This window comes from Podarcis cretensis (genome assembly GCF_951804945.1).
Source record: "Podarcis cretensis genome assembly, chromosome: 5".
NCBI classification, from domain to species: Eukaryota; Metazoa; Chordata; class Lepidosauria; order Squamata; family Lacertidae; genus Podarcis; species Podarcis cretensis.
Genome location: NC_137174.1, coordinates 33,080,647 through 33,107,892, shown reverse-complemented (window position 1 = coordinate 33,107,892; position 27,246 = coordinate 33,080,647). Strand labels below are relative to the sequence as shown.

Below are 27,246 nucleotides of genomic sequence, written 5' to 3'. Positions count from 1 at the left end.
AGGAAGGCCGTAAAGCAGCGCGGGGAGGCAAGAGTGGGCGTGGCGGGCGGGAAAGCGGACGGGCGGACGCGGCTGAGAAGCAGGAGCCCGCGCAGCAGCAGCAGGTTGCGTCGGCTGTTCCCCTGGCCGAGAGCGGGAGAGCGCGTGCGCAGGCGCGGTGGTGGTCTCTCCGCGCGCTTGGGCTCGGGGATGGGGCTGCTGGAGCTTTGCCGCGGGGCCTTCGGCGCCGCCGACCTGTACCAGGTGCTGGGCGTGAGGCGCGAGGCTTCGGCCGACGAGATCCGCCGCGGCTACCACAAGGTCTCGCTGCGGGTGCACCCGGACCGCGCCGACCCGGACAGCAAGGAGGCGGCCACCCGGCATTTCCAGGTGAGGGGAGGCGCGGGGAAACCTGCCTCGGATTCGCCGGCTGGCGCTTTTGCGAGTTGGTTAGCCGCGGAACCCGGGTTCAAATCCTGCTCTGACTCGCTTGGCACCAAGCTCGACTCAATCATAATAGAATACAGTAATAATGATTTATTATTCATACCCCGCCCATCTGGCTGGGTTTCCCCAGCCACTCTGGGCGGTTCCCAACAGAATATTAAAAACACGTATCAAACATTAGAAACTTCCCTAAACTTCAGGTGCCTTCTAAAAGTCAGGTGGTGACTTAGGCCACTTGCACCCTCCACCTCATTTCGCAAAATTGTGTACTGCCCCGGGTTTCTAGGGTGGAAATGCGACCAAAGTGCGATCCGCCAAATAATAGGAATAATTGTGGTTTTTTTATAATAATAATGATGATGATGATTTTATTATTTCTACCCCACAGATCTGAATGGGTCTCCCCAGCCACTCTAGGCATCTTCCTGTATATAATTTCATCCCTAGATCTCAGGCCGGTTCACAGCTTAAGATAAAAAACACAAAATGCGTTAATAAAAAAAACCCGAGAACAAAGCACAGCTCTGTGAGGGTCCTCTTGTTCTAGGCAGGCCTGCAGTAGGAGCCCTGCCCTTCCTTAGCCCCAATAGTCCACCTGCCTGCCTCCTTGCTCACAACCAGTCCAGGGGCTGGTCCTGCCTGTCAACTTCCTCATCAGCAGGGAGCAAAATGAGGCAAAACTAGAGTTGCCTCTGCCTGCCCCCACCTACTGTTGGTGTCCCTGCCTTCCACCCTATCAGTCTCAAATGGCACTGATTAACAGGTCGTTTAATTTACAAGCATGTATCTACATACTTAGGGACGCAGGTGGCGCTGTGGGTTAAAGCCTCAGCGCCTAGGACTTGCCGATCAAAAGGTCGGCGGTTTGAATCCCTGCGGCGGGGTGCGCTCCCGCTGCTCGGTCCCAGCGCCTGCCAACCTAGCAGTTCGAAAGCACCTCCGGGTGCAAGTAGATAAATAGGGACCGCTTACCAGCGGGAAGGTAAACGGCGTTTCCGTGTGCGGCTCTGGCTCTGGCTCTGGCTCTGGCCAGAGCAGCGATGTCACGCTGGCCACGTGACCCGGAAGTGTCTCCGGACAGCGCTGGCCCCTGGCCTCTTAAGTGAGATGGGCGCACAACCCCAGAGTCTGTCAAGACTGGCCCGTATGGGCAGGGGTACCTTTACCTTTACCTTTTTATCTACATACTTAGGAAGCCCCCCTCCCCAACTTGTGTGTCTTTATTGGGGGTGGGTCCCTGTTCTGCTTCCAGTCTTAGGGACCACTTCACCTTCGAGTTTGGAGGGGGAGAGTAGAACCTGCCACATCGCGTTGCAGTGCTCCAGTTGAGGGCTGGTGGGAAATGCATGAGCCAAGAGGACAATTTCCCCCTTTTTTCCAGCCCATGCCCTGCTCTGTGGCCTAGCACAAGATGGGTAAGGATTGGGCACACTGCTAATTCTGAACCTGAGTATTTTATAGCTATATAACAGGGGTGGTGTGGTTAATGGTTATGCATGGTAGAAAAGGAAAACGCCTCCACAAACGCCTCCATTTTTCTAGCAATTGTGCAAATCCTGAGAGGTGCTGGAACATCCTGTGTTTGCCTTTTCTTTGAAAATCTGGATGTATGGCAAATTCCCTTAAAAACACCTCAAAAACTTACTTATTTTCTTGAAATTTTGCAGAAAAAGCTCTACAACTTTTGTGTCTGGATTTTCACTTTTTGAAATATGGCAGCCCTACTTCAACCCAAATCCAACTTACTATAAGCTGTTAGGGCTTCTGTCCTACCCGTTTTCGTTCTCTCCAATGTTTGGTGTTATTTTGGGGTTTTATAGTTCTGTTTGCCTACGGAGTCCCTCGAGTATGTTGAAACCACTGCAATTTTGGGGTAGTCCCGTTTTGTTTGTAAACTTACTGGCACCCAACTTCTTGGAAATTACACTGTTAGAGGGAATGCTAGCATACTAACATAACCTGAATAAGAAAGAAGCCAGTTGTGAGACAAGTGGGATGACATGGGTTGTGTCTTACTGGAGTAGTGAGGTGGTTTGTCTTGTCTCTTCTTAGATCCTGGGCAAGGTGTATGCAGTACTGAGTGACCAGGAACTGCGGGCTCTGTATGACCAGCAGGGGATTGTGGATGAGGAGTCAACTGTGCTGACTCAGGACCGCAACTGGGAAGAATACTGGAGGCTGCTGTTCAAAAAAGTAGGTAGTCTTCTTCAATGTGATGGTGGTCCTCTCACAACTGGAATGATAAAATCTGTAAATAAAGTGCTATTTCTTTTATCTGTAGGGCAAATGGAACTTCTGTGGGACCTTTGCCCTCATTCCCTTTATTTTACTTTCATCTGTGGGATGGGTTGTTATTTGTGATGCCAACTTTTTCTCTGGCTGCAAAAATGGATTTTTGCAAACCTGAACCTTATGTGTTTTTTTGTGTAATATCAAAATACAATGTTCTGTTTTCACAGCTCAAGATGTTATTTGTTTCATTATTTCTTTGATCCCTGGAAAAATTTGCTTAATGCTATTGTAGTAAACAGGGTGCAGCTAAAAAAAAAAAAGATGGCATCGCAAGGAATGATAGCTCTGAAATGCTTTAGTGCTGAAATATCCTTTCAAGTTTGTACACCGTGGGTTGTATCCAACAGTGAAATACTCAAGGGTGGACCTATTCAAATCAATACACTTGAGTTAGTCAAGCCCATCAATTTCCCTGGGTCTAAGTATGACTTATGGATCCTTAATCCCCCACCAACTTCGGCAAGTGGGCAGGACCCTTTGGGTGTCAATGACAAGTGGCTGACACCTGCCAAAGTTCAAAGGAGCTCATTGTAACCAGATTGGTGGTTCCAGCAACCTCCTTTGAAGATGTTCTTTCAGCGCCATTCTGATGATTGGTGCTGGGAGCTTGCCTTCGAAGGGGCTCCCAGGACCCACCGATCAGCAATTACAGGGAGCCCCCTTGAAGACCAATTGGAGAAAACAGATTGGATTCAAGCTATTTTCTCCAAATGAAGCATGTTTCCTCTGCAGATGAATACAACCTGTGTGTGCCCCAATCTGTTTCGTCTTGCCCCAATCTGTTTGCCTGGCTTTGGATACACTTTCTTCCATTAAAAAGGCCCTGTACAAATGAACTCGAATTACAGAAAAGTAAAGTTTTAAATTAACAATGAATTTGGGATGGAAAAATGTGTGTGTGTGTAACTTGAGTGTGGTAAAAAGGATTGTCGTTCATGGAATTCAACTCTTTTTGTTGTTGTTTTAAAATTAGATAACTGTAAAAGATATTGAAGACTTTGAGAAGAAGTACAAAGATTCTGCAGAAGAGCTGGTGGACATTAAAGCAGCATATGAAGATTTTAAAGGCGATATGGACAAAATTATGGAATCTGTACTGTGTGTTGATTATACAGATGAGCCGAGAATAAGAGAGATTATCCAACATGCCATTGATTCTGGAGAGCTTCCATCTTACAAAGCCTTTACAAAAGAGTCTAAGCAAAAGATGAATTCAAGAAAAAGGAAGGTAGGCTTGCAAGAGGCAAAAGACTGTGTGACAAAATATGTAATTCTTACTATCAACTCCAGTTCTGATTGTTTCACCGTCTGTAAACATATTTCCTATTTCACGTAATGTACTTTTTCAAATGTAACATCCTTTCAGGGGTTGAACCAGTGCTTGAGTTGCAGAGAGAACACAGCCTGTTTTCTTCAGCTACTGGTTTCTGGAAGGGGACCCACCCCCCCCATTCAACCCAGTTCTTTGAGAGGGGAGAAAGCCTGTATTTCTTTATCTTGATGCACTGAGTGAACACGCCAAATTCAGAGCATCCTATTGGTTTTTGATCTTCCTTTTATAGTTGCTAGGTATTAAATGACTATCATCTAGGATTTTATGATATACTGCCATTTATTTATTATTTATGATGTGGTAATCCTTTAATGTAAAACACTAGAATCTACCTACAATGCAGCAAAACATTTGCTGGCCTTTCTTCTCTCTGGGACGCATAAGCAAGTTTTCCTAACATTGTTCAAGCCATCCTGCAAATTTGTTGAAAATGGCCTGGTAGAAATGCTTACAATATAATAATAACAAATAAATTGCTTGCTGCTGCAATAGGTTAAGAAAGAAATTTTGCATTCACTTCAACAACTGTGTCAATGTTTCAGGCTCGACAAGAAGCTAAAGAGGCAGAAAAATCCAGAGAAGAACTGGGTCTTGGTGAAGGGGAAGATGACCTAAAAGCACTAATTCAAGTAAGAGTGGAGAAAGCTACAAATCATTCTAACAAGTTAGATAGTATTACCTTTTGTTAGGGTAGAGGGAGCCTTTAACTTTAAATGATTTAATCCTCCAGCATTGGAGAGCTAATTTTAATGTTCAGGATAGCAAAAAAAAACCAGTGAGGTCCCCTTGGGATTTTTTTTACGGAGACTAGTGTTATTTAATTTATTCCAAAATGATCAGGAGTTGCAGGTGAGCAATGAGACAGCCAGATTTACAGATGACACTAAACTGTTCATGATAGTGGTATCGAAAGGCGACAAAATTGCAAGTGAGATTTAGTGTGTATAATAAGTTGTAAAGTGATGCATGTTGGGACAAAATAATAACAACTGTAATTTCACATACATGCTGATGAGGTTTGAATACGGCTGTGACTAAGGGGTTGAATATTTAAGGGAATTTGCGCATCAAGGAGAGGCAACATGAGATCTGATTTCTAAATAAAAGTTAACTGCCTGCCAACAGTTGTCCTTAGAGTTGCATTTTTAAATAGTTCGTCTTGAACAGTATTATTCATACTTCACAACAATCTGATCTCTTTCAAATATTCTGCAGATACACTATTTTAAAATATTTATATACATTTTCTTATGTACACCACCTTATTAGTAACTTGACTAAATGCCAAATCTTTAGTCAAAACATGAGAAATACTTGTAAGCTCATTTAACCATCTTGTTTTTGTCATTTAACAGAGCAAAAATGAGAATCGAAAAAAGGAAATGGATGATTTTCTGGCTCAGATGGAAGCAAAGTATGGAACCAAATCCAAAAAAGGAGGAAAGAAAACAGCACCCAAGAAAGGAATGAAATGACTTTATTAATTTTCTGCTTTCATTTCATTTCTTCCGTTAACATTAATCTTGCTTTGAGACAGCCAAGGAAAGCAAGATGCTTTCATCAATTCATTGAAACTCACATTGGGTAGAAGGCATTCTGAAGAGGCAAGCTGCAGAACTAAAGCTGCTATTAAATGCTTCAAGATGCCACGGAGGAGTCAAGGTGGCATTTCACACTGCAGCAGTACAGCAAGATTGCTGTGAACAAAAAAGAAACTGGTAAAATGAAAAAACATCAATCTTTTAAAAAAACTTCCCATCTGAATTAATGTAAAACAGTATTGTATGTTGCAGGAATATGTTTGGGCAAGTACTGTCAGTTTGATTTTATAAAGGCATTTATTAAACTTAATAAAGTATGTTTTTGAAAAGTGTGTGAAAAGTCAGAACTTGCCCATGATGGGCTCTAGCCAAAATGCATCAGTTGGAGAAGGAAGGTAGGAGGCAGACAGGGGGAAATGGTAAACTTAGGTGTTCGTTGGGCTCTGTAGTATGCTATCTAAAACCTTGCTTCACTGTTGCTGGTGTGTGTGGTCTGGGAGTCCGTCCAACAGTAGAAGCAAATTAGCAAGCTGGTTCTGCCTTCTAACTGTGCAAGAGGGGCAGCCTGAATGATGGAGAATATTTCCCAGACTTTAAAAAACAAGAGGACAATATTGATGCAGTGAGTGAAAAAACAGTGTGTGCTAAGGGTATGAAAGGTCTTGCCAACGGTGTGCCACTTATGCCTATAACTATGAACATACATACAAACTTGTCAGAGCCAGAAGCTATAGTGATAGAATTGGACTAATGATGGAAGATCCAAGTTAAAATCCCTGCTGTGCCATGAAGCTTGCTTGGGTCAGTTACTCTTGACTGCACCATTCTCAAAGCCAAGATCTACCCATTGGGATTTAATAACAATTCAAATGCATTTTAGAAAATATTTTTTTATTTGTATATAAAAGTTATTCCATATTACAATTTAATAAGAATCTGTTCCCACCAGTTTTTTACAACTTTCACATGGTATCTAGAATATAATGCAAAGCTATCTTTAATTTACATAACTTCATACAATTATCTTCTGGCACTTACTTTGTCTAGTAAGACCTAGAACTATTTTTTATGTTACATGAAAATTACAGCAGACATTAAATGCAACATTCAATGTAGGCAATGCTTTTTCTAAATATTTCCATCTTAACAAAGTGTTCTCTCCCCAATGAGAGAACATTAAAACTGAACCTTCCTGCTGTACATAATGTGTGTACCAAACATCTTGCTTCATTTTAAACAAGGGAAAGTAAGTACTGAAAGTATAGATGGTAGTACACAAAACTGTTGCACTCCCAAGTTTTAATCTTGGCCACCTTTTGGACATCATCACCTGCAGCTTTTTCTAAGTATGCAAACAACTGGCACTCAGAACATTTTATACAGTTAAGACAAAATACTGGAAGTGTGCCCAAGCACACTTATTTAATTTTACTAAATATATTGCCATCAAGTGCCAATAACTGGCAAGTCAATTGGTGTTACAACATTATCACTGCTAGAGGAATCCAATTCTTTAGGCAGACATTCTTTGTAATAGATTGTATTAACAATAATACTAGAGGTTAGCAGATTTCCTGAACACATGCTTTCAGCACCCAACAGAATACCATAGCTGATTTACAGGAACAAAAATAAGCGAGAACCTTGTAGTCTTTGGCATTTGTTTTAAGTCAATACAAAAATAAGACGTTTTGTAAAGAAAGTTTTAAGACTTCTTCTGTAAACAGGTTTGATATTGCTACAGTTGAATACTGATTGTAAAAGCTTCTACAGTCATTCCCTCATCTTGGAAATAGATGGTTTATTGCCACAACGTTATAGTCCCTGTCTGCTTCTTGATCCACCTCGGCTGTGAGTTCTCACAGAGCCATGTAACTGAAGACCTACTGAGCAAAAACCAGATAAAAGCTGTGAAAGCAACTGTACTAAAAGCAAACTTCATGCATGCAGTAATGGGCTGTATCCAGCACTGCAGCTTTGCTAGTGCAGGGGACTTCAAATGCAGAACAGAGCTTCCTCTTCTGTCCCCTCCAGCTCCCCATGCACACTCAAAATCAGTTCCAGAGGGTTGGGAGACCCTCCAGGGGAGATTTTTGGGAGCATGCTGGGGAAGGAGAGGAAACCTAAGTCCCACTGTAGAAGTGGCACCCTACTGGCACATCACCGGATAAAACCCAAAATTATGCCCACAAGTGTTCATGCCACAATAAACCTGTCAATGATTCAGAACAGCACATGCTTTTGTGGTGTGATCCTCTCGTGCCAGTGTATATCATAATGTATATGGGGCCCTCAATGACACGTACGTTTCCAAACAAATTTTGACTGGGATGCATTCTAAGATGCCCCAGGCATGTGAAAAGACTGTACCATTTGAGTTTGCTCTCAGGCCCACTTTATACAAGGGTATAGTTGCTTTTCAGGAGTTCTCATGTCGCTTCCTTTACAACTTTGTGATGAGAGGGACCAATGACAGTAATTACATCCTTCAGCAGTACAGAGAGCCTGGCACAGGAAATAGCCACATCATCAGTCCATCCCACGTAATCACAACATTACCCAAAAGGCATCAAAGTCACCAAGAGAACAGCAACCCCCCTGCTCCTGCAATGGAGGTACTAGACCTCAATTGGAAAAGGAAATTAACAGTGCTCTGCCCTAAATTTGGTTCATATTGCTGGATTAAAAGACAGAGCAAGACTTCTGTGTCTTTAAAACAGCAAGCACAGCTCCTTCACACTGGGTGTGATCGAAGAAGCTTCATCTTCTTTCCATACAAGTATTTGAAAAGACATGGCAGCCCTATATCAATTTCAGTCTCAATTCAAAGCCACCGCTATCAATCTAAAAGGCACTGTCTATTAATATACATTTGGAATATAAAATTCACATTTGTAGGGCTGAAGAAGTGTGAACTTGGAAGACTTCCGTGGCTGCCATGTATGAGGGCGTGTGCCATGGGTACTCGGTTAGACTGAAAGAATAAACACAGCTGGAACCCTGCTTTGTATGCTCAACAGTAGAAACGACAGGAATATAACCTAAATATGCTATTCTAGGTTCAAAATTACACGTTTGACAAAATGGCCAACAACTTCAAAGAGAATGCTAAGTATTTTATGATTTGCAACCAAATAAAGGGCATCGGTTGCCTCTTACTTCTTACCCAGCGGAGGTTGGTCTTCTTTGTCCTCCTCGTCCTCATTCAGAAAATTACCAAGAGCCTGGTGGTGGAAGGAATTAATATAGGAAGAGCTGGATATCCCTAAACTGACTCCCATCACTCCAACATTTATAGCATCTGTAACGTAATACGAGATTTCAATCTTAGGCTGTGGCATATTATTAATATAGTTAGTGTACCAAAGCTATTTTAAGCAATACATGCTCCACTTTGCACGTACCTGTGCCAGCAGATCCTTTACTATTTCGTGGTTGATTAGCATAATCAATAACAGTGCAAGAGCGACGATATTGCGAGTCTGGCTAAAAGTGCAAAAAAAAAAAAAAAAGTTAAAAGAATCATAGAGTTGGAAGGGAGCCTGAGGATCAATTAGTCCAACCCCCTACAATGCAGGAATCCTGCCCCCAGCTGGTCCAGGGTGGACTTGAACCACCACCAACCAGACGCACTGACCCATTGCGCCCCTAGAGATACCATATTTTGGATCAGGCTATTGCAAAATCAAAATACTCAAAGCTCACAATCCTTCCCCATGTCTGGTTCTCCTTTAGCTCTGCTTCTTCCCTACCCCAAAGCCGAGCAGCACTCCAGGGCATTATGGGGAACAGGCTGTACTCTTTCCACATTCCCATCTACTCTTCCTTCTCTGCACTATAAAGTTTCTCGAGATCTCAAGTAATTTAAGCATGGAGAGAGAAGGTGTAATGTCCTGGTATGTTGCTGCTTCCACATACTGAGAGGCAGAGAGTAATCATTGTGTAAAGCTACTTTTAGGAATCTGAAAGCCACTCTGAAGGCTCTCATATCTATTCTCAGAGGGAAGTCAGTCACACACAGTCACACACACACACACACACACGTTTCTCTTTCCTTCTCTCCCATTGTCCTGAAACTAAGCCAAGATATATGGAACTGAAGCGATTCCATTTTCTACCTCTGCCGACCTACCCATGTTTCCATTCCTTGCTTCCTCTTGTTTCCCTCTGCCTATTTTAGATGGGAAGCCCTTGTCGTAGATCTTTGTCAAGTTACATGTACGCAGATGGTGTTATATAAATTAATTAATATACGTGTGGGAGCCACACAACCTGGGACAATTAGAAGGGACCTGTACAGATCCTAATTCATTTGCTTAAAATCTACCATTGAGTGCCGAAGGATTTTGTACCTACACTTAAAATAACAGGGAAACCTGCAAACATAGACCTATGGATTTTGATACTGGCCACGGATAATGGCAAGAGGAATATCTACTCTTTCCAGGTTTGAATGTAATTTGAACACACCTTACCCAAAATGCATGTGATGTGTTGGGCCTGGAGAAACTATCAGGTAATAAAAATCTCTCATGCACTGGTTGATGGTTAATTTCATCTGCTATTGCACTGCGAGCCCGGCTAGCATTCCCCCGAGATTTCTGCATGGTGAAGAGAAAAAAGCCATGGGTTTTAGATACAAATTTACACTAAAAGAAATGCAAAAGCTTGAAAATACTGGTATCACACCCTCTGCATTAAGGCAGTAACAGACAGTGGTGCACTTGATTAATCTGATGAATAACAGAGAGAGACGAACCTTTTCACTCTCCTGGTAAACATACTGCATGTAAGCATTCTGCTTCAAGGTTGATAGTCTCAAGAAGTAAAAACAGATTACTCACAACCCAGAAATTAGATATAACTACTTAAGAATTAATATTTGCTTTGAGGGTGGGTGTGGGTTTTAGTTTTAAAAAATGCACAATTATTTTTATAATATTCTCTTGTAAATCATAAACATTCGTTCAAACAAAACAAAACAAAAACCAATCTTACAGTGCTATCTTACAGTAAGGACCGCAAGGCGAGGCTTGAAGAATCCCCTGTCATTCTAAGACCAGAATTGTTTCAGCAGAAGAGGTCGCTTACCATTTGCTTTTGAGACCCCAAATGATCTGCTATATCTACAGTACTAATTGGAGGAAGGAGGTTATTTCTGCTCAGTGGCATTGGGGAAGGTGATGACAGTTGCTCATTTGCAGTGGACCTGGAAAAGACCAATGACAATTACTAAAAACGACATTTGCACTGGAAATTACGAGACTGATGTGAATTCAAGGTAAATAACAAAAAGAAGTGTCCATGCAAGTTGATGAAAAATACTGGGTTTCAGTGTGGGGAGTCGATGAGATTGTGGCTTAAATGGTGAGATCCATGTGGGAGAAACTCCAGCAGAGATGAGAAATGGAGGAATCGGCATGCATTTTGTAGACATTTCTCTCCAATACTGAACCAACACCAGTGAGGAATACAAAATGATTGCAGCTATTTCAAGCTTCAACACTTTTCCTAGTTTAAGGCTAAAGGAGGAAAATAACTGTCTTCCACAGGTAACCTGGCACCCTTCAAAGCTGATTTATTTAAATTATTTCACTGCAATTAACAGCAACACAACTTTAGGACTGCTTTCAGTCTATGAAATGCCTTCCTTATTGAGTCCTTTCAAAACACTGCTTCTCTTTTACCTCTAAAAATCAATGGCCAACGTGACCTAACTGACGGATTTGCCTCAAGCTTAACATGTATCTGCAATGATAGCTTAATAAGTCTTATCAAAGGCCTAGACTTCAGGAATGGATTGAGGCAAAATACTCGCTTGCCATCCATTATTCAATCACGAGAGAAGAGAGTGATATGTGTGAACTGAAATACAAGAAACATACCAATGGAACAAGGCAAGCTGTTACTAGCATCTGAAGCAGATATAGCCACACAGTGAAGCTAAGTGTCTGACATAATATGCATCTTGATATATGACTGAAATGGATGAGACAAGTTGTGTTAAACTCAACTCAAGTAAGACAGATGCTTGAGGGCAAAGGGAAGCTCTCTGCAGATTCTGCATCAACCTCTTTAGTTGTCAGCACCTGTCCATTGATTGTGTAGGTGGTGCACACTTTGGGACCAATCCATCTTGTGTCCAAGTTTCAACTGTGGTCACATTTACTTCTTCTAGGTCTACACCTTGGTTACCTTGAGGAATGAATACTGCAGGGCTCTCTACCTGGGGCTGTAGAATGGAAAATACAGAGTAGCTGCAACTGGTCCAAGCTCAAGTAGCCAATCTCTTTCAGCACCGCTATACTGCCTCTCAATTTTATCCTGGACTCAAAGGAAATCCTTGTTCTGCCTATAACTTGGCCCTCTCACTGCTCAGCAAGCACCCCTCCGTGGCAGAGCTTCTGTAATATTTGTCCATTATATTTATGAGCCACTCTGTAACAATGTTCTTTGAGCAATGAACAAATAAAACAGCTTCACAAAATCAAAGAACACGACGAAACAAAGACTAAAAGCCAACAGCCAAGGGAGCATGATGCAACTCTAAACTTATCTGCTACCATAAAAGGGGGCGAGGGGAAATTTCTCAAAGAGACAAAACTCTAAACTTCCAAGTAAACAACAAGAACAGAAGGACTGCGGAGAGAGAATCAAATATGTGTTTACAAAGAACTGAAACTATTGCAGATTCTGTTCTTAATGGTATAATAGCGCTAGTCCTCATTCAGCATTAATGGCATAGTGTGGCCAACCACATGCAATGCATGCAGGATAAACTCGCTCTGGAGGTGGAAGTGCTGTTCCTGGGCTCCTTTGGGAGGAAGGGTGGGATATATAAATTTAATAAACAAAGGTCCCTCTGCGGCTTTTGAAAAATGTACCATGCCCCAGAGGAACAGAGCCTCCACAAACCTTTGTGTTTTTAAAGAAGAATCCATTTTAAAGGCTTATGTAAAGTAGAGGATCTGCTCAATAGAGTTACCCTTCTTGTCCTTATTTTAAAGGGTTTCAGAAACAGTCCTGCTCTTGAGCAGTACAATGGTGAAATGCTTTACCTCAAAAATAGCAGATCATAAAATAGCACAGATGTGAAGAACTGGATGGGAAGGGGAATTGTGTTGGCCAGCACTAAAGATATAATGGGCACTATCTTTCAGATGGCTATAATAAGCAGCCACGTTTTATGTAGTACAGGTGTACCTTGGTTCCCGAACACCTTAGTTGTCGAATAAATCGGCTCTCGAACTCTGCAAACCCAGAAGTAAATGTTCTGATTTTTGAATGTTTTTCAGAAGCCAAATGTCCAATAGGAGGCTTCCAACTGAGTGCAGGAAGCTCCTGCAGACAATCAGAAGCCAGACCTTGGTTTTTGAACGGTTTCGGGAGTCAAACGGACTCCCAGAACGGATTAAGTTTGAGAACCAAGGTACCACTGTACTCTATTGCTGGAGAATATCTGCATTTTCTTTGCAACAGTCTATCGTGACTTGGGTGATAGGGAAATGGTGATTCCCTACAGAAGAGGTATAAGCTGGAGAAGCGGATGTTTTGATTCTCTGCATCATCAAATAATAAAAAGGTAACGGTAAAGGACCCCTGACAGTTAAGTCCAGTCACAAATGACTCTGGGGTTGCGGTGCTCATCTCGCTTTACTGGCCGAGGGAGCTGACATTTGTCCGCAGACAGTTTTTCTGGGTCATGTGGCCAGCATGACTAAGCTGTTTCTAGCAAAACCAGAGCAGACACAGAAACACCATTTACCTTCCCACCAGAGCAGTACCTATTTATCTACTTGCACTTTGACGTGCTTTCAAACTGCTAGGTTGGCAGGAGCTGGGACTGAACAACAGGAGCTCACCCCGTTGCGGGGTTTCGAACCGCTGACCTTCCAATTGGCAAGCCCAAGGCTCAGTGGTTTATACCACAGCACCTCCCGCGTCCCAACATCAAATAATAACTGCACAAATAAAGTGATAACCAGGAAAGGCTTCAGCTCATACATGAAATCTTACAAAAGAACAGCTTAGAACATGGTCACAATTTTCACAGGTAGTGTCTAGTGTCTCCTTTTGCAAAACAGAACAGATTAGATAACAAATATTACTTATCCGACTGCCTGTCTCACCCACCCCACCCTCGAGTTCCACAAGATCTGATCCTGTCATGCTGAACATTTCAAAAGGCAGAGATTAAGCCAGAAGTAAGTATCAACCTACAGCCGTGTTCCCCTGATGACATCCTCCATGGGTTTCGGTGTCCCTGAGCGAGAATGGCTCGTGTTGATGGGGTGCAGAGTACGGGGTGGAGGGTTGCGCCTTCTAGCAGACTGTGCAGAATAGGACAGAGAAGATGTACTGAGCTCAAGTGGGCGATTTGGCCGAGCTCTGGTTGACAGGATAGAAGTGGAGCCTGGCCTCATAAGCAATCTGTCATCCAAGTCTCTGGCACCAAGTGGGGGAAAGCATAGGAGCAAAATGAAATATTCATAAAGTGATTTCGCACCATCCCCATCAATTAACGAGGCACAATACCACCACAAAGGCAGCTACTGCACAGCTATTCTGCTCTATAAAGCCCATGTGTATCCCGGTAAGATGGTCTGAAGGCACATGAGGTCAAAGCTAAGCAGGTTCAGTTCATGCCTGGGTGTGTGAACCACAAGTCCACCACCTTTGGCTTCATGACAGAAGAAAGGCACAGTATAAAATGAGTTTTTAAACATGTGCAAGGAAAACAGATTCCATCCTAGCATTATTATCCTTAGCATTTGCATTTCAATGAAAAGGGGATGCTAAACACCTATTGTGCTGCAGGAGCCACTACACTGAGCAAATCCACTAGCATATTAAGTATGAATTTTACATCTTCTGCATGTTGAGAGGTGTAATTGATTTCTATGTGGGGGTTTTGATAGTAACCTGAGCTAGTTTGTTCTTTAGCCTAGCTCAGTTTTAGACAAGCCAAAATGGACTAGAGTAGAAGCATTCAATGGTTCCTCCACAGCTGTGGGTGCACAGAGGAAGAAGGAGTTTAAAAGTCAATATAAACTTAGAAAAACTTGAATCCCAACACTACTGCTTCCTTATATCTCTAACTCGCAGGGCAGCTTTCATACAGAACAAACAAAAGAGAGCTACTCTTACAATATTTTATCCATCAGAGGCAAGTTCCTTTGGTGTAAGGGGATCCCATGAATAACCATCAAACCATTCAAATTACGTTGTGGACCACCGCTCGTTCCTTGTGAGAGATTTGCCTGCAGGTTACAAGAAATTAAATTTGCCCTCAGCATTAAATGAAAGAGATGCATTTGTTAATTTCCAATCTCGGCTCTTACTGAAAAAAGGATTGGAAAAGAGTAAATGTCAATGGACTCAAGAAAAGCAGTGCATACCCTCAATTTGTTCATAAGTAACGCGTAACAAGGCATTAATGGTCTTATAAGCAGTTCTTATATCTTTTTAAATTACGCACTGTTTATTATATAACATGGCTTCATAACCAAGGTAATTAAATTATTTAAGCTTAGCATAAATTAATCTGGACGAAATACTTTCAGCAGAGAAAAAAAGTTTAGGACACACGCATAAGCAAACATATGACAACATGGTTAGATTTCTACTTTGTGTATATGCTGCCAACAACTACTCAGTCCTCATACATTTGCATGAATGTATGATAGACCGATTTCAGTGGACTTTGTTACCAGCTACACGTGTACAACTGCTGAAATTCTCATTGTTGACAAAGAATGCATTATCTTGAGGTAAATCTTAGGAAACAGGGAGAGGGGGCACTTGCTGTTCTCAACTGCTGAACTGGTCCCTGCTGCACATATTGGTAGATACATCCTGACCCAGTGGCAGAGAAATCAAACTTGAGCATCAGTAAGTCAGCTGGGCTTACAACTGTGTTTCACAACCACCTCTCTTATCAGGTTAGGACAGGGGTCTGCAACCCGCGGCTCCGGAGCCGCATGTGGCTCTTTTACACCTTTGCCGCAGCTCCGGGGCGGATACTAGCGAGGGGAGGAGGCGCACTGTGCGCCTCGACACTCCCCACTGTGGCGGGCGCTGTACTGGCTGTGACGTCGCATGGGGGCGGTGTGTGCGTTAGTCACGCACCGTACCAACGTCACCTTCCCGCCCGCCCGCTACATTGTAAGGGGCATGTACGCTGGTCACTGCATTGAAAGGGGGCATGTACGCTGGTCACTGTTTTGAAGGGGAGTGAAGAACACACACACAAAAAAAGGTAACTTGTTAATTTAACGTTTATTTCTATGAGGAGGAGTAATGCTGAGGGGTCAAACAAAGAAATAATAAAAAAGTGACAAAAAAGTTATTTTTATAATGACGAGTTTTGCGGCTCCCAGTTTTTTTTTCTTCGGGAACGGGTCCAAGTGGCTCTTTTTGTCTTAAAGGTTGCAGACCCCTGGGTTAGGAGAAAGGGCATGGTCCCTCATTCCCCCCCCCTTCCTTGTGGCAGGCCTCCCCCAGCCTTGTAAGCATTTTCTCACCTAAAGTATATCTGGTTACAGCAGTTTCTGTACTGAAAAGACATGGATGTCTGTCATAGCCTGCTGCAGCCTTCCCTCACTTATAATTTCCAATGCAATATAATACCACTCTAGAGTTAGCTGACCTTTAGGAGTAGGTTTTTGAAAGGTCAAAAGGGGGACTAGGAAAAGTCCTACTTAGTACTGGGGGGCCAAATCTAAAAAAATGTAAGCACAAATCTCATTGCCGTTTGTTACTGAATTTATTCAGGATCAGCCTAAACTTGCTAAGATGGGATATTATTAATGTATGACTAAACTAAATTGCTTAATACACTACTGAATGAGGTTCTCCCTTCCCCAGACACTGCATCATATGTCCCATTGCCTCCTTAATAACAAAGGAATCCAAGAAACAGCGTAACCCAAAGAAGTAAAGTTCTGCTGAAATTAATGTACAATACTTCTGTGGTAATGAATTTTGACTCAAAATAGTTCTGCATCATCTGAGAAAATGCAAAATCATCATCATCATCCACCCGCCATATTACACTGACAGGAGAAAGAAAAGAGCTATACCCCAGGGGTATACATACTTCCGGTGTTTTTCTCTTCTTTTTGCTTTTGCGGCCACATCGGTGTTTTGAGTACTATGCATACAATAAGGTATACATGAGGAAGACAGAGGATTATACAGGGAAGTGAAAGGGGGGAAATAAAAAAAGGAAAGAAACCGAGTTAAAATGGATCAAACACTAGTTAAACCTTGGGTTCTTATCTTTATTATGGAGAGTATGCAGAGCAAGAACTAGTACACATTTTAAAAAACAAAGGTAATTAACAGAGATGCTTTATACATCCAAGCAGCAAAATAACAGTGCTCTCTGTTGCCCACTAAGCTGGGAAATGATTGAGTTGGTATCTCCCATACCAGTCCTCTAACTCTGTATACCTCTTATTTCATCAAAGCGCAAAGAAGGAAAGTAATTTCAAAATAAGGTAGATAGAATTTTAAGAGTTGTGACAGTATGTAATAAAGTGAAAGTTTTGCAAGGACAGATATAGTCAAGCCATTGCAATGTCTAATTTTCGGGCAAGTTAACATGACAAATTTCCTTGCCTAGACACCATCTCAACCTGATGTGTCTTCTTAAACTTACCAGATTTGAAGGGATGGACGGCATCTTAGTTTGCGGCATTCGAGGTAATAACAGTGGCAAAGGCTCAAACTGCATAAAAGGACTTCCTGAATCTGTCCGGTTTGTTTCAACAGTTATGACATTCTTCTCATCGTCTACCAGAAATAGGACAAACATAAATCACTATGCACTGTTCACTTTGGATTCTTACAAAGCAAAATTTTAAGAAAGGTGGCTTTTATCTCCTTGAAAAGTACATAAATGGGCTTCATACTCTTTTGATTTTAATCAGAGACATTTAAAAGAGCTAGAATACATGGAGTTCAATGCATGTCAGTGTACCAAAATATCTGGCCATTAAAATCCACACAGGATAAGACTTCCCAATGCAATTTATAGCAAACTGCAAGAGTCTTAAACTATGACTCACTGGACTGAAACTGTTTCTAGGCATAAGGAGTATTTCGGGGGGGGGGGGGATGTAGCTTGCTAAGTATTTAACACTACATTTTGAAGTGGGTGGGGAAAACTTTGGAGAATGATATCCACTGCATTTTAGCCTTGAAATTTACCTGAGACTGACCCTTCCCAGTGTCTACAGATTAATTGCTCCATATGGCCCAAGACTTCACTCCAGACATCATCAAACACATAGGAAAGGACAGCATCTCTCATGCAGTAGGATGGCGAGATAGGAGGGAAACCTAATTTCCGTCTGTCAGGTGAAAGACCCATTTTCCAATCATGCAACTCTTCTTCCCTTTGAATGAAACAAGATAATGTTACAGTTCTATTTTAATTTTATTTAATCAAAGCCAGAAGTGACTTTGTGCCTACCTGACAAATTTAGAGCCGATGGGTGGAATTCAATGCTGAACTCTTCTAATTGTTCTGTCTGAGCAATCCCTGCAGCTTACCAGATGGAATGAGCCCCCCTCCCCCGCCACTGCTCTGGAGGGGATTTTCCAATGCCCCTAAGATGTGGGGAGAGGAAACCCTGTTGTGAAAGTCCTTGCACAGGGCTTCTGCTGACAGAGATGCTTAGGTGACTCCTGCCCTTAAGAGTGGTAGTCAACAAAGTTTTACTCAGAGCAGACCCACTGAAATTAATGGTCTTAACTCAGCCATACTCATTCATTTCAATGGTTTAATTATAAACCAGTAATTATTTTTTGTACATGATATCCAACTGTATTAAGTTGCTTTAAATTAAATTATGCACAAGTTGCTTTAAGTTGCCTTATTTTAAAATATTCCACCTTATGTGTTTTCTGTAACTTCTGTAAGCTTTTGTATTACCATGTCATAATACCGTTAAGCTTTGTCTACTAATAAACCAAGTGATTTGTTTCAGCTATAATGCTGAGTCTGTGGCTTTCCCTGGTTAAGATACTCCCCGTCGCAAAGGGTTCCTGCTGAGCAATTGAAAACTTTGAGGGATTCAATGACTAGCCAGGATTTGGCACAGGACTCAGTGGCCATGACTGGATCACAGAATTAACACTCCCTACCTCCATTCCAAACAGGGACGCAGGTGGCGCTGTGGGTTAAAGCCTCAGCGCCTAGGGCTTGCCGATCGAAAGGTCGGCGGTTCGAATCCCTGCGGCGGGGTGCGCTCCCGCTGCTCGGTCCCAGCGCCTGCCAACCTAGCAGTTCGAAAGCACCTCCGGGTGCAAGTAGATAAATAGGGACCGCTTACCAGCGGGAAGGTAAACGGCGTTTCCGTGTGCGGCTCTGGCTCTGGCTCTGGCTCTGGCCAGAGCAGCGATGTCACGCTGGCCACGTGACCCGGAAGTGTCTCCGGACAGCGCTGGCCCCTGGCCTCTTAAGTGAGATGGGCGCACAACCCCAGAGTCTGTCAAGACTGGCCCGTACGGGCAGGGGTACCTTTACCTTTACCTTTACCTCCATTCCAAAGACAAATGATCAAGACAACTAGAATGAAATACTACAATAAAGATGAATAACTGTTCTAGAAGGCAGCATTCACTAAATGATGATCATATCCCCAGTCAGTCCAGTGGGTGAAAAACTCTCTGCACATATATTTTTTTGGAACTTTGTGAATCATAAATAGCAAGCAGTACATTTCCACTAGTTATGCTAGTAAAAAGGCACTGGATCTACCATGTTAATAGACCTTTTATTCAAATGAGACATAAATAAAATGTGCAGCTTGAGTTCAGGTCCTTTGGCTCACAAGTTTCCAGTGTGTCCTCTGCCATTCAGCAACTTGCCCACCTAGAACTATACACACTGCATGATAATCAGCATTAAGAGCAACATCATGATGCTGGGGAGGAATAAAGCTGCAATTTTAAACTCAACAGCTATTTAGTGAGAAAATCACCAAATCTATAGGGTGGCGCCACCGACAAGGATTTACAAAGCTATTATGAGCACTTCAGTGGAAGAACAACAACAAAAATCACTGAGTAATTTATTATTTTCTACTGTTAGGAACAAATTACATTTTAGCAATTAATTCCAAGTCACTAGCAGCAAATATCAGTGCAGACTAGGTTAAACAAATATTCAATACCTACACATCTCTGCGATCAAATGCTAAATATTCCTCCATTACACCTTCAGAGACAATCACTCCACCGTCTCCTTCTTCACTCTCCAATAAACACAATTCAGGTGGTTTTGAAATGTTGTCTTCTTTACATATAGGAGTAACAGAAAGAGGAACCTTTTTGCCCAAAATACTAAACCTGAAAAAAATGGCAGTAAACAAGAAGGATTAGTTTTATATCTCAATGGTACAGTTATGGTACTGGTGACAAGGACAGATTTTCCCGCTCACCCATGGAGGCTATTAAGCTCTCCCAACAGCAGTGGACAGATATCAAATCCCAACCATAAAATGAAAGCTGAAAAAAATTATTCAGTTTTAATAATGATGATGTTAGGCTTTTGAGTTGACTTACCGTATTTTTCGTCCCATAGGACGCTCCGTCCCATAGGACGCACCTAGTTTTTTGGGGGGGAAATAAAGGAAAAAATTTTTTCCTTTATTTCCCCCCCAAAAGCAGGTCGGGGAAACCGAACCAGGTCGAGGAACGGCGCTGCGCCTCCCTGAGCTTGTGGGGCTGGCCGATGTCTGCTTCAGGGCGCCCTGCCCACCGGGCGGCAGGCTGCTATCCGCAGCGTGGGGAGCCCTGCGGGGAACCCCTGCAGGGCTCCCCACGCTGCGGATGTCTGCCCGGCGCGCTCTGCTTCAGGGCGCTCCCACAGGGCTGCCCAGGCTGCGGATGTGCTCCCGAAGCGCCGGGCGCTCTGCTTTCAGGGCGCCCAACGCTCCGGGAAGCAGGCTGCTTTCCGCAGCCTAGACATCCCTGCCGGACCTCCTGCAGGGCTGCCCAAGTTGCGGATGTGCTCCCGAAGCGCCGGGCGCTCTGCTTTCAGGGCGCCCGACGCTCCGGGAAGCAGGCTGCTATCCGCAGCCTAGACATCCCTGCCGGACCTCCTGCAGGGCTGCCCAGGCTGCGGGTGTCTTCCTGAAGCCTGGAGAGCGAGAGGGGTCAGTGCGCACCGACCCCTCTCGCTCTCCAAGCTTCAGCGAAAGCCTGCATTCGCCCCATGGGACACACCCAGATTTCCCCTTCATTTTTGGAGGGGAAAAAGTGCGTCCTATGGGGCGAAAAATACGGTATTTCATTTTAGACAACAAACCCAAAAAAACAGACCTAATTATCCTCAATGCAATTATACCCACTCTCTTCTTTTTAAGCACTAAGAGTAAAGAAATAATCTCAGAAACAGTTTTCTTAAACATTCCAGAAAGTAGTTGTGGAGAAATTAGCTTATGAGCTTGTAGAAGCTAGTACAACCAGCAGTAGAATGCTAAGATTGTTTAGAGATTCATTTAATTCCTTTATTATACTTGGTATGTGATCACCTTCTGACATGGGATTAACTACCATCCTACCAATACCGTACAAGCTATCCTTACTATAAAGTCCCCCCTCCCCTTTGAAATGACGAATCCTATATGATATCATAAATGGTTACTGAAGCTCACCAAGTTTCAGAAACAGTTTGCCATATGGCATGGAGGGTAGATGTCTAAGGAAACAATAGTAAAGTCTCCATTTGCTCAATTCTTTGAATCCTAGCCAATAACACCAGTGTTTGCTAGGCATGTGGACAATATCTGAAATGCATTAATGTTGCTTGCAATATATTACTGATGCAATAGCTACTTTCAAAAATCATGGTTTGTTCTGAACGGCAAATACATTTCATAAACAAAATAGTTACAAAGAAGACTAATTTCTTCTTCCACTGAAAATAAGGTGGTTATAGTGAAGCTATTTTTTAAAAGTCATTTTATGCTTCATCTGAGAGCAGCTCACAGTCCAATCCCATGTATGTATATAAGTGTAAAGGTATCTAAGGTAAAGTGTATATAAGACTGCAGTCCTAAAGTGCAATCCCATGGTCCTGCAGGGGCGGGGCAAGGGGAAAGCATTCAAAGTGCGATAGGATTTAGCAGGTTTCCCTCTCCACAGAAGCTCCATGTGTGGGGCATGAGGTCTACCCACTGAGGCCTCCTTGATGCAAAATGTGGGGTGGGGAGCTTTACCAAAAAAAAGCCCAAAAGGGGAAAGCTCAGTGGGGCTTTGTACTTGGCAGTTCATCCACCACAAACATTCCCCTCACCTTGCCCCAGTAGGTTTGCTCTGCCAGTCATTCATTGATAATGGAACCCTTTTGCAGAATTAGAGATCACTGATACTTACTCACTCGGATCTTTCTCTAGTGATGGGGTCATATCTGATGAACCTAAGGTGCTGCAAGTTGAACCCGAGTACCAGCCGTAACCTTCGTCCGTGGGAATCACTACTTGTTTCCCTACAATCCTGATATTAAAGAGAGAATTATTTTAAAAAATTACAAATGGCTTTGGAGAAACTGGCAAAGTATGCCTAATCCACAAAATAAGACCTAAAGCATTCAGGAGGTATACAAAACCTACAACTCAAGGAAGGAATTTACTTGTAAGGGAAGGACGGTGTAAGCAACAACTACTCTTTAAGAGCACTTATTTTGCAACATCAAGATAAAATTATCATCTCCTGCAACATTACGTTAGTATGTTCCAACAAAGCACTTCTTACAGTTGAGTCATTCAGCATCAAAGAAGAGATTTGGAAAGAAACAGCGGAATCAGCCACTGTGTTGGTCCATAATGATTCACTCAGGAACAAGAGCAGAGAGGGCGGCACATCTGGAACGAAAACTGAACCTCTACAGCAGTCATGAAGAAGCTGAAAAATACAGCTTTGTGCTGTTTTCTAGTACTGTGAAATGCATCACTAAAACATCATGAAAATACCTGAGATGGGGAAAGCTTGACATCCATTGTTGGCACTCCTCCTCTAGGCCTTCAACATACATGCTTGTTTTTTGTTCATACAAGAGCTCATCAATATATCTGAATATCTGTTGTACTTGCCGCGTCGCAGCTTTATCAAATTCCTGAACAAAAATTAGGGAAGAAATAAAAATGGGAAACAAAATTACATCTTTGGGGGATTATGTGGACCAGCTAGCTGGTTTCACAATTTAGCAGGATACTCAGGACTTTCTTCATAAAGCAAATATAAAATTAACCTTGTAGCACACACTCGCATGAGAAGAGATGGGGGGATTTATAATTCATTTTTCACCATGCCTCCTCCAGGCACCACACCTGAAGGGTTAAGGGGTCCTCGGGGGGATACTCAAGGCTTTAAATCCAGGTCAATGAGGAAAGCATATGCTCAGTGGCCAGAGAATACTGACTGTGTGCTAAGAGTGTGTTTTTCCCCTAAGGAAACCTAGGAGGGAGAAACAATGGAATATCTATCTATTTTTAAAAAATAAATACATAAACAAATATATTGGGAGGTTATGACTGACAGACTGACACACTGAATAGGAGCACTCTTTGTTGCAGGGCCCACTAGGAAAGAATAAATGAGTAAGCTGAATGAAGAATTGCTAATACAACTCAAAATGTAGCTCAAGGCCAGAAAGGAATGGGGCTGCACCAAGTACATTGCTATAGGATGGGACCCAAGTCTTCCAGAATCTTATCAGGATGGCTTAAATTTGAATGTCATTTGTTTCCAAGGTCTATTTAAAGCAGTAATATGTCAGACTTGAGTATTGTCCTAAGTCATGAAATTTTTTACTGACTGATTTGCAAGAAACTTTTTACATTTTAATCGGCAATACAATAACAAAACTAACAAAGATGAAGAGCAGAAAAGGGAGGAATTGGGAAGGATCAGATAAGAGAAGGCATTCTTGAGCCCCAGGTACAATTCAGGTAAAATGATGAGTTAAGTATATGAAACAATGTGCCAGATTGCAATTCTAACTTTTGAAGGAAAACCTGCAAATATTTTTAAGATAAAGACTGTTCTTAAGGATGCTGAATTCTGTATCAACTTCCAAGAATGAATACACACAACTCTATTAGGACTATAATATTTTTGCACCATTCACTGCAAAAAAATTATGTGCATGAGTGTAACTGAAATATGTCAAAGCTTGTATCTGCCGGCCTACTAACTCATAAGTGTATTTGTTAGGACCAATGTGTGAAATTATGTGAAGGACAGAGATCTAAACTTATCAATAATATTTTTCAAAGGATTATTCTCATTTTAACTGAAGGATTATAATCTACTCACATCATAGCCCCAAGAAAAGACTGAGCTGTCTTCTGTAGAGGTGCCTGTGAAGCTCTGACTAGCTGACCATGAGTTTCCATCGTCTACTGAAGTGACAGACTGGTAGTTTGAATCTTTTGTACTTTCAGACTCACTAAAATGTACAGGGGGAGTGGAGAGAGAAGAGAGAAAGGGAATCTTAATATAAGAAAAGTCACATGAGTTAAGCTTTCCAAAGTGAATAGGAAGTATATGAGGAACAGTTTAGATTCTAGTGGGGAAGGTATCTTTCAAGTAATGTAATTCTGCAGATACATGTTAAAGGTACCATAAAATAGACACACATATGAAGTTCTGCTAACGATAAAATATGTTTTAGTCTAATTTATTACTATTGGACTGAAGAAGGAAGCTAAAGTTACATCACCAAATGAAGTTTAGTAACAATGAAATCAAATTATATTGTAACTAACAATATTATATAAACATCATGAAATAAAGATTGGTAACAATGAAATCACATTATATTGTTTCTAACAATATTATTTAAACATCAATGTATGTGAACAATACTTAAGAACAGTTGTTGTTGTTTTTTGTTATCCTGGAGCCCCAAGTTGCAATTATACAACTAAAAATGAAACATGCATATCAACTAGAAAAGAAAGATTTGTTTTTAAAAGCAGCTATGATCTAGTGCAAGAAAATAGATGCCTCTTCTTAAATGGGGTTTCCATGTATTACCATGTCCCCATTCTAGAGCACTGGAAAAAAGAATGACTTTATTTATTTTCAGTAAAGTTTGACTATCTCTTGCCTTTGGTATCTGATGACACCATGATGCAAATTAAAGCAATAGGTTACGCCTTTCCAAAAGGGCATTACTGGCTTCATAGGATTAACATTTGACCATGGCCAAACAACAGACCGTCACTATTTGACTGGATGTTTAACAAGTGTCCCAGACCTACTAAAAGTGGAGGGGGAAATAGCCATAGGAATAAAAAATGAAAGCAGTCAACTGAAATGTATTTTCCAACCTCTTCTCACAAACCTCCCCCCATAAATATTTACACTATCTGAATACCTTGAAATGTCTTCCTGACTTTCAGTAGATGGATAACTGTCATCCAGTGAGTCTGGCAGGGGATGATGTTCTAAGGAACTTTTTGTAAGTCCTCGGCTAAAAAAAAGGGTGGGAGAAGAAAAGTAAAAATGTGATTAAAGTAAAGGTAAAGGGACCCCTGACCATTAGGTCCAGTCGTGACCGACTCTGGGATTGCGGCGCTCATCTTTGTTGGCCAAGAGAGCCAGTGTACAGCTTCCAGGTCATGTGGCCAGCATGACTAAGCCGCTTCTGGCGAACCAGAGCAGCGCACGGAAACACAGTTTACCTTCAGTGGAAATAAATTACATCCTCTAATAGTGACTTTAATGTCTTCTTACCAACAAGCAATCAGCATTAAAAATTGTTGGGAACTGTTTCTTATTAACATAAATACAGTGGTACCTCAGGTTACATACGCTTCAGGTTACATACGCATCAGGTTACACACTCCACTAACCCAGAAATAGTGCTTCAGGTTAAGAACAGAAATCAGGCTCCTGCGGCGCGGCGGCAGCAGGAGGCCCCATTAGCTAAAGTGGTGCTTCAGGTTAAGAACAGTTTCAGATTAAGAACGGACCTCCGGAACGAATTAAGTACTTAACCCGAGGTACCACTGTAATTTAAGTTTTTAAAATATACATCCAAGCCTGTCATACCAGAAGGACGCAAAAGGTTTTCGTATGACATTGATTGGCAATCTAGCACAAGTTACACTTCTAATTTGAGTGCCACACTTCCATTTTGAGCATTACGCTGACAATTTGAGTGTTACACTGAGGTCTATCTGTTTTTGCTATTTATTTTGCATTTATGTTTTTGTGGCTTTTTTGTTTTGTTTTTGTGACGGTGTGGAACCCTGTTCAGCTACCGATTGATTGATTTTGTGACTGTAGTACATTGTTTATTGCTTCCATGTTATGGATCAATGGTCTTGTTAGATACAGTGGTGCCTCGCAAGACGAAAAGAATCCGTTCCGCGATTCTCTTCGTCTAGCGGTTTTTTCGTCTTGCGAAGCAAGCCCATTGACGGCTTAGCGGATTAGCAGCTTTTAGCGGCTTATCGGATCAGCTGATAAGCGGCTTAGCGGCTTAGAAAAAGGGGGGGGAACCCGCAGGAACTCGCAATACATTTTCGTCTTGCGAAGCAAGCCCATAGGGAAATTCATTTTGTGAAGCGCCTCCAAAACGGAAAACCCTTTCGTCTAGCGGGTTTTCCGTCTTGCGAGGCGTTCGTCTTGCGGGACACCACTGTAGTAAAATTCATGTTAAATTGCTGTTTTAGGGGTTGTTTTTAAAAGTCTGGAGCGGATTAATCCATTTTGCATTACTTTCTACAGGAAAGCGTGACTTAGTTTTGGAATGCTTTGGTTTTGGAACTGACTTCTGGAACAGATTTAGTTTGAGAACCAAGGTACCACTTTAAAGCTGAATTACTGTGTCGTGAAATGATGCCTGTCTCCAAAGCGGAAAGTTTGGGAAGCTCTGCCCTAGGTGGTAGCAGTGGCAAGATTTTATTGATGTCGCTGTTATCTCAGCCTTGGTTTTCAGGGAGGTGGTAAATCAGCTCCTGTGGGTTAGTATGGCAGATTGTTCCTCCACCAATGAAAAAAACCAAAACACTCTAAGCCAGGCATAGGCAAACTTGGCCCTCCAGATGTTTTGGGACTACAATTCCCATCATCCCTGACCACTGGTCCTGTTAGCTAGGGATCATGGGAGTTGTAGTCCCAAAACATCTGGAGGGCCGAGTTTGCCTATGCCTGCTCTAAGCCTAGAAAACAAGCTTCAGGGTGAAAGTTAGGCTGGGACCTTTCTCTCCAGCAAGGCGGCTTTCCACGTGGAGGCGCCTCTTTTGGTGGGCGCGAGGACATCCCGCCAGGGGAGCCTGCTTTCTCCCGAGGCACTCCGGAAAGATACAGCCCGGACCCGCCCCCTCCCTCCCGAGGCCTCCTCCGTCTCCTCCGGGACGCCCCACCAGGCCGCGGCGGCAGGGTCGCCGCCGGGGAGTCGGAAGGGTCCCCCGCCCGGACGGAAGGCGCCTCAGGGTCGCGACGCCAGCAAGGAAAGGCCACTCACATCCCCTGGGCGTCGGGGGCCACCGGCTTCCGTGTGTATCGCGAGATCATCCTCCCGCCTCAGCGCTGCATCTCGGTCCCTGTCGGCGCTGCCGGCTGGCCGGCTCGGCCCTCGGCCGCCATGGCGACGCCCCGCCCCGCCTGCCCTTCCGGTCCGCTCTA

The 27,246-nt window shown here is 42.7% G+C and overlaps 2 protein-coding genes across 6 annotated transcripts; one reads left to right on the top strand and one right to left on the bottom strand.

The window, feature by feature from the left end:
- The first annotated feature begins 54 nt into the window (after positions 1-54).
- On the top strand, positions 55-5,921 carry DNAJC9 (DnaJ heat shock protein family (Hsp40) member C9). Its single transcript, XM_079976485.1, has 5 exons — positions 55-369; positions 2,479-2,619; positions 3,692-3,946; positions 4,594-4,680; positions 5,407-5,921. The coding sequence occupies exons 1-5, from the start codon at positions 190-192 to the stop codon at positions 5,524-5,526; spliced, it is 783 nt and encodes a 260-aa protein (XP_079832611.1). The 5' UTR covers positions 55-189; the 3' UTR covers positions 5,527-5,921.
- Positions 5,922-6,466: 545 nt separating this feature from the next.
- Positions 6,467-27,226, bottom strand: FAM149B1 (family with sequence similarity 149 member B1). 5 transcript variants are annotated; one of them, XM_079976281.1, is made up of 16 exons: positions 27,086-27,226; positions 24,989-25,084; positions 23,923-24,055; positions 22,578-22,720; positions 21,982-22,101; positions 19,780-19,950; positions 17,806-17,993; positions 17,255-17,388; positions 16,691-16,744; positions 14,740-14,852; positions 13,813-14,037; positions 10,684-10,801; positions 10,068-10,193; positions 8,997-9,078; positions 8,759-8,893; positions 6,467-7,478 (listed from the first exon to the last, which is right to left on the bottom strand). In XM_079976281.1, exons 1-16 carry the CDS (start codon positions 27,133-27,135, stop codon positions 7,408-7,410), a joined length of 1,959 nt encoding a protein of 652 aa, XP_079832407.1. In that variant the 5' UTR covers positions 27,136-27,226; the 3' UTR covers positions 6,467-7,407. The 5 variants fall into 5 exon arrangements, with proteins under 5 accessions (XP_079832407.1, XP_079832408.1, XP_079832409.1 ...); XM_079976282.1 differs by having other exon boundaries at positions 6,467-7,475; XM_079976283.1 differs by lacking the exon at positions 16,691-16,744.
- Positions 27,227-27,246: the final 20 nt, after the last annotated feature.

Excerpts from the sequence above, each read along its gene's own strand:
- DNAJC9 (XM_079976485.1), top strand. The coding sequence starts at position 190 with ATGGGGCTGCTGGAGCTTTGCCGCGGGGCCTTCGGCGCCGCCGACCTG. Across the intron at positions 370-2,478 it reads CGGCCACCCGGCATTTCCAG|ATCCTGGGCAAGGTGTATGC; the intron begins GTGAGGGGAGGC and ends GTCTCTTCTTAG. Across the intron at positions 4,681-5,406 it reads ACCTAAAAGCACTAATTCAA|AGCAAAAATGAGAATCGAAA; the intron begins GTAAGAGTGGAG and ends GTCATTTAACAG.
- FAM149B1 (XM_079976281.1), bottom strand. The coding sequence starts at position 27,135 with ATGATCTCGCGATACACACGGAAGCCGGTGGCCCCCGACGCCCAGGGG. Across the intron at positions 25,085-27,085 it reads GCCCCCGACGCCCAGGGGAT|CCGAGGACTTACAAAAAGTT; the intron begins GTGAGTGGCCTT and ends CCTTTTTTTTAG. Across the intron at positions 14,853-16,690 it reads AGAAGAGAAAAACACCGGAA|GCAAATCTCTCACAAGGAAC; the intron begins GTATGTATACCC and ends TGTAACCTGCAG.